This window comes from Nannospalax galili, unplaced genomic scaffold (assembly GCF_000622305.1).
Source record: "Nannospalax galili isolate Female #2095 unplaced genomic scaffold, S.galili_v1.0 scaffold18, whole genome shotgun sequence".
In the NCBI taxonomy this organism is placed as follows: Eukaryota; Metazoa; Chordata; class Mammalia; order Rodentia; family Spalacidae; genus Nannospalax; species Nannospalax galili.
The window spans coordinates 6605199-6616811 of NW_008346548.1; the positions used below are offsets into that span (position 1 = coordinate 6605199).

The 11613-nt window shown below is 39.4% G+C and overlaps 1 protein-coding gene across 2 annotated transcripts in view; it reads left to right on the forward strand.

The window, feature by feature from the left end:
- The window catches only part of Timmdc1 (translocase of inner mitochondrial membrane domain containing 1), a 35611-nt gene extending 24114 nt beyond the window's left edge, over positions 1–11497 (forward strand). Inside the window, exons 6-8 of one of the 2 annotated variants that reach the window (XM_008842889.3) lie at positions 6251–6361; positions 10326–10524; positions 10718–11497. In XM_008842889.3, the coding sequence (XP_008841111.1) occupies positions 6251–6361; positions 10326–10476 (262 nt within the window). In that variant the 3' untranslated portion in view covers positions 10477–10524; positions 10718–11497. Of the gene's footprint in view, positions 1–6250; positions 6362–10325 lie in introns of both variants that reach the window. The other variant, XM_008842888.3, reaches the window with a different exon arrangement.
- Positions 11498–11613: the final 116 nt, after the last annotated feature.

Below are 11613 nucleotides of genomic sequence, written 5' to 3' on the forward strand. Positions count from 1 at the left end.
GAGAGTGATGGACTCAGGATTTGTTTTCAGGCACTTTGATAGCTGTTGGAGTGGTTAGAATCAGTATCAATTCCCTCTCAAAGGTTTCTAGATAGGGGAGAAAACAAATTTTTCCATCATTTTAGAACAATAGTGGGTTATCTCCTTTAGCTACAGGTGGGCACTACAGTATTGCAGACCAAGATTTGAAGTCTTTTCTAAGCAGCACTTTCTGCTTAGAAACAAAATCATCAGTGAGAAATAATTGTCTAAATAACTTTTTATATAGATTAAGCCAAATGTCTGCGAATTGTAATCCTTGAACTCCTAAAGAAATATACTGATGACCATGTCCTGGGAACACAGATTCAAGTTACCCCAAATTCCATGTGTATTGCAGTCCAAGATCTGAAGTCTTACATCTGAGCAGCACTTTCTGGTTAGGAACAAAATCATCAATGAGAAATAATTGTCTGAATAACTTTTTATATAGATTAAGCCAAATGTCTGCGAATTGTAATCCTTGAACTCCTAAAGAAATATACTGATGACCATGTCCTGGGAACACAGATTCAAGTTACCCCAAATTCCATGTTCCAGTGTGGTAACAGTTACATACATTTTTATAGTAAAAGAACAAAGAAAAGTCATAAGTCAAGATACTTTTCAGTACATTGGTGGATACATTTAGTAGGCAGGTCATGGCAAAGGGAGGGGGTTTCTACTATAGGTCTCAGATGCTATCTGATGACATTCTTAGCTTTTTGATTGGTGAGACCTAGTAGTCTGCTAAGTTAATACATTTTATTAGTCACAATAATGTTAATTCAAAAACAGAGGTAGGCAGTGTTCAGCTATTTATGAGGTTAAAGATATTCCCAGATAATCTGTGAATAGGCTTCAGATCTGCAACATTCCAGACTCCACAATCTCATGAATGCTAATCAGTTGGTCAGTCTTTCAGGAAGTTCAGTGAAGGTGCAGAAGTTCTTTTGGGAACTTTCTTTCACAATGCTCATTAACACATGACTGGATAAAGATAAAAAGTGCAATTATGTGGTAGAGTTGTATTCAGTTGTAAATAGAAGAATGAAACTGTATCATTTGCAGGATAATGGATGGAAGTAGAGATTGTGTTCAGTGAAATAAGTCAGACTCAGAAGAATATGTTTTCTCATATATAGACTCTTAAGTTTTTTTTTTTTTTTTTTAATTTTATGTGTATGAGGGTCCTGCCTGCATGTATATAAGTGTACCTGTTTCATGTAATGCCTGAGGAGGTAAGAAGAGGGCATCAGATTCCCCTGGAACCGGAGAGTTGCCGAAGGTTGTTAGACACCATGTGTGTGCTGGGAATGAGCCTGGGTCCTCTGCAAGAGCAGCCAGTACTCTTAACCTCTGAGCCATCTCTCTAACCCAGAATCTAAGTTGTAAAGAAAGATCTACAAGTAGAAGGAAGACTGAGAAGAGGAAGAGGATCAATGGGAGAAGGGAGGGAGGAAAAGTGAGGATGTGTGGAATGAGTATGATCAGAGCACATTGCATATGCATGGAAGTGTCCTAATGAAACCCTTTGTTTTGTACAGTTACTACTTGCTAATAAATCACCCATTTGTTGTCCCACAGTTCTGAAGCCTGGGTAAGTATAGACAGTGGATAAATAGTGCCTGTGCCCAGGGTTTCACAAGGTCAAAATCAGGGTTTTGAATAGGCTGAGCTCCTAACTGGGGGCTTTGGGGAGGAGCCTGCTTCTGTGCTCACTCAGGCTGTTGACAGAATCCAGTTCCTTGCATAGGAAGATACAGGTCTGTGATTTCTAGTTCCTCACAGGTGTGTCATTTAGGCTCCTTGGTTCTGATCCTAGAGACTACCCACATCTTTCTTTCTCATAGGCTGTCCATGTTCAGAATGGCAGTAGCTCTTCTCCCACTTCGAATCTTCTGCTTCTACTCAGCAGAGAAAGCTTATCTTTTATATTTTTTATTATTTTTTTAATGTGTATGAGTGTATTGCCTGCATGTATGTGAGTGCACCCGTGTCGTGCAGTGCCACAGGTCAGAAGAGGGTGTCAGATTCCCCTGGAACTGGAGTTAAGGATAGTTCGTAGCTGCCATGTGGGTTCTGGAAATCGAACCCAGGTCCTCTGCAAGATTAGTCAGTGCTCTTAACCGCTGAGCTATCTCTCCAGCCCCAAAAGCTTATCTTTTGAAAGACTCATAATCTCCTTTCTGATGAACTCAAAGTCAGCTGATTAATTATCTTGATTACATCTGCAAAATTCATGATTCCATGTAACCTACTGTAATTATGGGTATAATTATCTCCTCGTAGTTACAGTGCAGGGAGTAGGGCAACAAATTTGGGGGAGCAATTTTAGGATTCTGCCTGTCATAGTTATGGTGCTGTCTATTCAGTTTTCCATTGCAAAGGATTTTTCCATTGTAATTAGTGAGTGATCTGTAGGATGAGACTGTGAACATCCTGTCCCCAGCTGTTTTTCCTGTAGTGGCTTAATGATCCCATGATGGTCCCTTGCTGTTAGGTTATTAGGAAGGTGGTTACAAAATGTGGCTGGTCTAACTCAGTCAGTCCTTCTGTTTTCATTAGTTGTCATTCTTCCAACAGAAGCTCTCCTTCCTCTCCCCTAACCCATGCCTCTTTCCACCTCTTTCAGGAAAGGGTACCTCCATAGATTACTGTTTCTTTGTTCAGGGGATAAGAGGTTAGGGTTTCACTCTATAGACCAGGGTAGCCTTGAACTTATTATCCTTAGCTTCCTGAGTGCTGAGATTATAGGAATGGATTTCTTTTCTTTTAGACGTTTATTTTCATCTTATGTGTATGAGTGTTTTGCCTGCATGTCTGTAGGTACACCACATATGTGCAATGCACATAGAAACCAAAGGGGGTATTGGATCCACTAGAACTGCCTCAATTTATGCATTTTCTTTTTAAAAAAATTATTTTGTGTATGAGTATATTACCTGCATGTATGTAAGTGAACCCATGTGGTGTAATAACCACAGAGGTCAGAAGAGGGCATCCAACCCCCTGGAACTGGAGTTACAGACGGTTGTTAGCTACCATGTGCGTGCTGGGAACTGAAACCAGGTCCTCTGCCAGAGCAGCCAGTACTCTTAAACCTCTGAGCCATCTAGTCCCAATTTACACATTTCTAAATAATTTTTGAATTTAAGAAATTCAGCATATCACTGCTAATGTTGTTTTGTTATAGTATAAATATATCAGCTTGATTTGTAGGGAAAAGTTGTTGGAGTTTAAAAAAAAAAGTTTTCAAGACAGGGTCTCTAGGGGACTGGAGAGTTGGCTCAGTAGTTAAGAACATTGACTGCTCCTGCAGAGGACCTGGGTTCAGTTCCCAACACCAACATGGCGGCTAACAACCATATACACGTACAATAAAATTAATAAATAAAATACATATTTTTTAAAAAATATGTGGTTTCTAGTCCATCCTAGCCTCAGACTTCCCATGTAACCAAGACTGACCCTAAACTTCTGATCTTCCTGCCTCTATATCCCAAGCACTGGGATTATAAGCATGTGCCACTGTGCCTGGTTGTATGCAGTGTGGGATAGAACCCTGGGCTGCATACATCTAGGCAAGCCTTCTGCCAACTGAGCTATGTGGCCAGCCCAGTAAAAATATATTTTATTTACTTAAAAAACATGTTAACATTTACTATCTTAGCCATTTTTTATTAGTTTTTTATACATACTTTTTTCTCATAATGTCCTCCTTTCCACATTTTAACCATTTTTAAGTGTAGTTTAGTAGTGTTAGGTGTATTAATATTGTTGTACCACCAATCTCCAGAACTTTTTCATCTTGTAACTGAAATTCCACACTTATTAAACTGTAATTCTTCCCACCATTCTACCAGCTATTGACAACCTTCTTTCTATGTTCTTTTTTCTGTAATTTCAAGATACATACTAGAATTGTAGTATTTAAGTGAATGGACTCATACACTACCCTTTGTAACTGGCTTATTTCACTTAGCATAATAACTCACTTGAGATTTATTTATGTTGTAGGATATAGCAGTTTCCTTTTGTTTTTGTTTTGTTTTGAGACAGGGTCTCTGTAACCCCAGCCAGCCTAGAACTCACTATGTAGACCAGGCTGGCCTCTTGTCTCACAAAGATCCACCTGCCTCCGCCTCCTGAGTGTCAGAATTAAAGGCAGTGTACTACCATGCCTGGCTAACAGTTTCCTTTTCTTTTTAATACTTTATTTATTTTTTATTTTATTTTTTTATTATTTTATGAATATGCATGTAATGTATGTAAGCGAACCTGTGTTGTACAATGCCCACAGAGAACAGAGGTGCTGGGTTCAAACCCGGGTCTTCTGCAAGAACAACCAGTGTTTTTAACTGCTGAGCCATCTCTCCAGTCCCATTATTATTTTTATTTTATGTGTATGAGTGTATTACCTCCATGTATATAAGTGCACCCATGTTGTGCAATGCAGAGGAGGTCAGAAGAAGGCATTGGATTCCCTGGAACTGGAGTTATAGAAAGTTGTTAGCTGCCGTGTGGGCACTCAGAATCAAACCCAGGTCCTCTGCAAGAGCAGTCAGTGCTCTTTTGTTGTTGTCGTTATTATTATTATTATTATTATTATTATTATTTTGAGTATATTGCCTGCATGTATGTAAGTTCACCCATGTCATGCAAAGCTTTCAGAGGCCAGAAGAGGGCATCAGGTCCCCTGGAACTGGAGTTGCAAACAGTTGTTAGCTGCCATGTTGGTATTGGGAATTGAACTTGGGTCCTCTGAAAGAACAGAAAGCATTCTTAACCACTGAGCTATCTCTAGCCCATGAGCCATCTCTCCAGCCCCAACAGTTTCCTTTTTAAATGATGCATAATTTTCCTCTATGTGTGTGTGTATGGCATTTTCTTTATCCACTCTGCTAATTGGACTTTTGAGTTGTTTTGCTTAGGAAAAAAAAATGTTAAATACAACTATTAAAGGCATAGCCAGAGAGAACTTAAGTTATAGCAAAGTTAAAACTTTCTCTTTGAGAACACAAGAAACAAATTCTCTTTATCACTATGATAATTACCTAAATCAGTTTCTTTTGTGTGTGTGTGTATGTGTAGGTCAGAGATGTATCTTCCTCAAACACTCTCAAGTAAATGAAATAAGGTTTATGAGTGAAGTGTTTTTATTGTTTCGTTTTTGACATGGTCTCCCTAGTCACAGCCCGCCTGGAAGTCACCATGTGAAACAGGATGGACTTAGCCCAAGCCACATCTGCCTGCCTCTGCCTCCCAAGGGCTGGATTTAGAGGCATGCACCACCATACCCAGCCTTCCACCTTTTTTTTTTTTTTTCCGGTCTCTTTAAGACAGAGTCTCCCTGTAGCCCCAGCTGTCCTGGAACTCACTATGTAGATTAGGCTGGCCTTGAACTCACAGAGATCTGCCTGCTTCTGCCTCCTGAGTGCTGGGATTAAAGGCGTGCGCCACCGTGCCCGGCCCACCTTATTTTTTAAGGCAAGGTTTCTCACTGCACCTGGAACTCACTGATTGACCAGATTGGCCATCACCCCCTTGGGTTCTTGCTGTCTTTGCCTCCCCATTGCTAGGATTACAGGCACATACTGCCACACCTGGCTTTTTATGTGGGATCCAAACTGAGGTCTTAGTGCTTTCACAGCAAGCACTTTACCAACCTTGTCAACCTTTTAGCCCCTAAATCAGCTTCTTAGTACATAACTATTGACATAGCAACTGAGGCAGGCATTTTAAGATGTTTTGGTGGTTGTATCCCTCCAAGCCAGTAGCATCCTTCCCCCAACAAAAAATCTCCACCACATATCCCGTCCTCCAGAAGGCTGGTACCATTCAGAATGAACTAGTAATTTCTTTTCTGAGAAACCTTCAGTTTTTAGCTGCTTACTAGAGCTAGTAATAAATACTTGTTTTCCTTCTTTGTCTTGATTTATTTCTCAATTGTGATAAAAATAGAGCCATTTCTAGACCTGTTTTTTGTTTTTGTTTTTGTTTTTGTTTTTCCAGTTAACTTAAGGAAGCTACAGTGGTAGTGGTAGTATCGTTGTCAAGACCAGGAAGAAAAGTGCCTTGATTTTTTTTTTTTTTTTAATTTGACAAAGGTGCTGTAATTGTCAAATGTTCCTGTCTGGCAGCGAACAAGTGGCTCTGGTGTTGTTAGCAGAGATACTCACATCACATGAACTAACGTCTTCTTCCCTGAACTTGTTCTGCTTTCCCTCAGCATGCCTATGGGAAGCCTGGTGATGGCATTTCAGAAGTACTACGATGAGTCAATTCAGGAGAGAAGGCAGAAGGACCAGAAGGCACTGCAGGAGCAGAAACTGCAGGAGTGGTAAGGAGCCTGTGAGGATGGGTGTGACTTCACAGCCACAGCCAGTTCACAACCAGTGGTTTCCAAACTACCACCCAGTTCAAAGAGTTTGTTCTTACTGATTCTTTTAGTGTTTATGGTTCTTTAATCTAATTAAGGAAATGAAATTAATTTTTAAAAATTTTATGTGCATGAGTGTTTTGCCTGTATATATATAAGTGCACCCATGTTATGCAGTGCCCACAGGGGCCAAAAGAGGAAGGTGAATCCCCTGGAACTGGTGTTATGAATGGTTGTTGGCCACCATGTATGTGCTGGGGACCAAACCGAGCATCAAGAGCCATTTCTCCAGTCCCTAATTTTATTTTTAATTTTAATTTAACTCTGATAAGGATCTTTGTCTAAGGCTTTTGTGTTTCTCTCTCTTGCTCTGTGTGTATATGCGTGTGTGTATGCATGTGTGTGTGTGTGTGTGTGTGTCCCAATGAATTTAATTAGGGTTACTTGCAGGAGCATTGTTGAATGGTTGTTTATAGGAGCACAGGCAACTTACTAGTGGCCACATCACTAAAGAAAATGTTTCCTGTTTTCCGAGTAACCATTAATTTCCTATAAATTCTCAAGGAGGGGCAGGACCTCATGAGCTCCTCCCGACTCCATAAAGGAATGTTGGCAGGCCCAATGTTGTGCAAGGCTTGTGCAGGGAATGTTATAGCTGCTGTGAATTCAAGAGTGCAGTGCCTGTGTCATGCCTGGAAGACAGTGTTCCACAACACTCAGCTCCTTCCTTCAGCTCTTAAGCTTTTTTCTGCCCCCTTCCACAGTGTTCCTTGAGCCTTGGAGGTAGTAATATAGATTTGTACTTCCTTTTTTTTTCTTTTTAATGTTGGGGCTGAAGCAGCGTGGTCACCATGAGTTCAGGCCAGCTTGGGCTATATAGTGAGACATTGTCTCAAAAAAAAATTAAAATGTGTTGTGCTTGTTTTCACATTAAAAAAATTCCACTTGCTGTAGATAGAGAGGAATTAAATAGGTAAAATAGCTATCCATGAGTGGGATGCCACTGTGGAGCATAAAACCTTTTGCTTATTCTATCATAAGGGTACCATTTTAGGGTACCATTTCTCAAGATTGAGCATATGCCCTTATGCACTGAACCAAATCTCAGCCCTCTTTTCACTTTGTAATTTGAGATAGTGTCTCACTAAATTTCCCAGACTGGCTTTGAACTTGTGGTCCTCCTGCCTCATCCTCCTGAATAGATAGGATTATAGAACTGTGCCAGCAGGCCTGGTTTAATAATCTCCATTTCTTAGGGTAGGGTGGCAAGACTGAGGGGTGACTTTGTATAGACTGTAACCTCAGCATAGCAGACTGCCATCCAGCCCTCTTCAGTACAAATGATTATCATGGTTCAGCCTCCTGGGTGTCTGTGAGGACATCTGGTGTGGTGCTGCTATTTTTCTGGTTCAACAGACAAGCAGTTGCTTTGGTGATTTTATTTGAAAATTCCATTTGTATTACATATACACATATGGACATTCATAATTGCTCTAAATAGGTCTCTTGCCCAAAGACTTTAGTGCTATAGGAGAAAAAGTATTTGGAGCCAGTGAAACCTTGAAAACTGAGTTTAAATCTCAGCTGGATATAAATTACAGTAGGTTTGTTTCGGTTTTTTTGTTTTTTTTTGTTGTTGTTGTTTTTTTGGTTTTTTTTTTTTTTTGAGATAGGATGGCCTTATGTAGCCAAGCTGGCCTAAGACTCGCAATTCTCTTCATTAGGTATCTGCTACCACTAGGATATGAATTACTTGTGTGACTTTGGATACTTTCCTTAACTTTAACGTCAGTTTTTCCAGCTGCTCGAGGTACAGAATTTACTGTAATGCACAGCATTCTTTTTTGTTTGTTTGGTCCTTCTTCTTCGTGTTGAGAGAGAAGGCAGGGCATGTAGTTGTCCAGGTTCCAGGATAAAGCACTTAAAATTCCAAGTGCCAACATAAACTTTAATGTTGCGGAGAATTAAAAGCATGGAAGGGGGCTAGAGGGATGGCTGAGCTTTAAGAGTACACGCTGCTCTTACAGAGGAGCTGAGTTTGGTTCCCAGCACCCATGTCGAGTAACTCATAACCTCCTGTAACTCCAGCTCCAGGGGATCTCACATCTCTGGCCTCCTTGGGCACCTGCATGCACTTTCACGTACCCACATAAAGTTACACACATACACATAATTTAAAAAAATATATATGAAAGCCTTCACTTATTTCCTGTTTTCGAGGTGTCATGCAAAACTTATATTTTTGAAAAGGAAGTGAACTGGATACCTGTCCTTTTGTCAGATTTGTTAAATGCATGCAAAAAAATATTTTTAAAGTATTCTGATTGGAGTTTGTGACATTCAGAAATAAAGATAAATTGATAATATGCAAAAAAAAGGGTTAGAAAGGAAAGGATATTGGCAATTTCATTCTGGTAGAAGATGCTATGAAAGAATTAACATTTGGGAAAATATGAACAACTGATGACTATATTCCAGTGAAAAAAGGAGGTGAGATAAAACACAAGTTGATCACTGATTCTTCAGTGGAGACCTTTGAGAATGAGTAAAAATAATAATGTAAATTATAGTAATGAAAGAATACTTCAGTCAAAAGAAATATTTTTAAATGTGCAACCTCTATATGTATGTGTGTTAGATATTTTTTAATTATTTATTTAATAACATGATTAGAAGAAGCATTAATAACATTAACATATTCAATAACAATTTCCAGAGCAAAAATGCATCTCATTCAAAATTGGCTGTAAATTTTTAGATTCACAGTTGGATTAATACAGTTATACAATATTGAACTCAGTATAAACCCTATAAGACATAAAATTGAATGAGGTTTTAACCTTTAAAAAAGATCTCCATTTCATTTTAAAATATACTGTTTCATACAGAAAAACTCATTTTTAATGCTACTAACACTTAGATGTTTGCACACGTGTCTCTAATCTCTATGTATTTGATTATTACTAGTCATAGTCAAGGAGTTAGTTCAACAAATATTTATGTCTACCTCTCTTCTTGAAAATAACATAAAGAAATAAAACAGTAGTTTTAAAAATTGTCCTAGCAGAAAATACAGAAAACTGGCTATAGAGATGTGGTAGAGAAAATAGTCAAATCTGATTGGATTGAAAAAAAAGTTGTAGGTAGTCTTTAAAATCATTTAAAGAAAGAAAGATACTAATACTTGATTTAGAAAAGGAACTGATCTATTAGAAATTAGATTCTATGACTGGAGAGATGACTCAGCAGTTAAGAACACTGACTATTATTGCGAAGGACCCGAGTTTGATTCCCTGCACCCACATGGTGGCTAACAAGCATCTGAAATTCCCAATTCCAGGGGATCCGACTCTATTTTCTGACCTTCTTGGGCATTGCATGACATGGGTGCACTTATATATATACAGGGAATACTCTCATACACATAAAAATAATAAATAAAAAGAAATTAGATTCTAACACTTCATAAATATGTATCTGTAGAGTTGTCCTATCTGACTTTACCTGGATCACCATTGCATAGTCATCATCAGCTACACGGTCTGGTCAGACAATATACATGGTGGCAGAGGCTCACAGTCCCTGAGTCTGAAATATGGGAGGAGGCCCAGCTTTGAGACTTACATCTTAGTACAGGTGTATTTGCTCCCATCTCACCCTTGTGAGAACTCCAGACCCTGCTCTCCTGAAATGTGTTAGCTATTCAGTGTCCATTTGGGTAATGTGGAAATGGAATTGGGATTGGAACAGATTAGGGGAGAGAAGAAAGTCTTTGTATTTGAAGTGCAAAAGCAGTGTTTGCTTATAAACTGATAGACCAAAACAAGGAGCACATGTCAAATACTATTTTTTGTTGTTTTAAATCTCTATGAGGACAAATAATTAGAGCAGTACTTCATACATCCTTTTTATTCTTTGATCACAGGAAAACGAGACTGCAGTTTACTGAGCTCCTCCCTGAGGAAATTGAAAGTCACTTAGAGAGAAATCAACCTGAAGAGGATGCTAAGAAAATTGAAGCCCTGCTAAACCTTCCTAGAAACGCTTCATCACCAGATATGGAGAACAAGGACTGAGAGCACTTGGGCTTAGAACTCACTGGGGCGCTACAGATATTTGTCCAGGTATGCCAGTTTTGGGCTACTCTTTGTCAGTCCGCTGGCCGATGGGAACTCTCGAATCTGTGGTAGCAGCAACTTGTTCTAAGAATCAAAGGTGATTCCTATGCAATTTGAAATAGAATGTGATTTAACGAAAGGAAGGAAGTCAACATTATTAAAGAAACAGTCTGACTTCTCTCCTTGGTATTGCTGACAGCACCTATGCGGCAGTATGGAGGAACTGCTTAGAAGAGTCATGCCATGCCTACACTAAGGAGCTCGCCGCCTCATTGGGTAGCTATCCTACAGATTTCAACTGAGCACAGATGAGAAGGAACACAAGACTGAATGAAATGTGCAGTCGTTTCCCCCTCCCTTGTCTATGATTTTGCTTTCTGCAGTTTAGTTACTGTGGTCTGAAAATATGTAATGGAAAATTCTAGGAATAAACAGTTCCTAAGTTTTAAATTGTCTGCCTTTCTAGGTTGCATGATAAACTTTCACTCCATGCCTCCTGAGAGGAGGACATTCCTTATGTCTGGCAGGTCCCTACTACACCTGTCCATTTGTCACTTAGTAGTCTTGGTTATCAAATTGGGTATGTGGAATGACAGTACTTCTGTTCAAATACTGCTGATTTTACTTAATAATGGCTCCAAAATGCACAAGTAGCAATGCTGACAATTCAGATGTACTAAAGACAACTGCAAAGTGTTCCCTTGAGGTGAAGGAGTGAGTGTTACTGACATAGAGGATCCTGTATTACAGGCAGCTTCAGGCACCCAGTATGGTCTTAGAGTATATCCCATGGATCCTGGAGAGCTAATCTACTGAGGGGAAGAAACTGCTAGCTTTTTAATTTGGAGCTGGACTTACCTGCTTCTCTTAAGAATATGATTTCAGGGGCTAGAGAGATGGCTCAGTAGTTAAGAGCACTGGCTGTTCTTGCAGAGGACCTGGGTTTGATTCCTAGCACCCACATGGTGGCTAACAAACACCTGAAAAATCTAGTTCCAGGGGATCTGATGCCCTCTTCTTTTATACTTTGGCACCACATGACATGGATGCACTTACATACATGCAGGCATAGCACTCATACACATAAAATAAAAA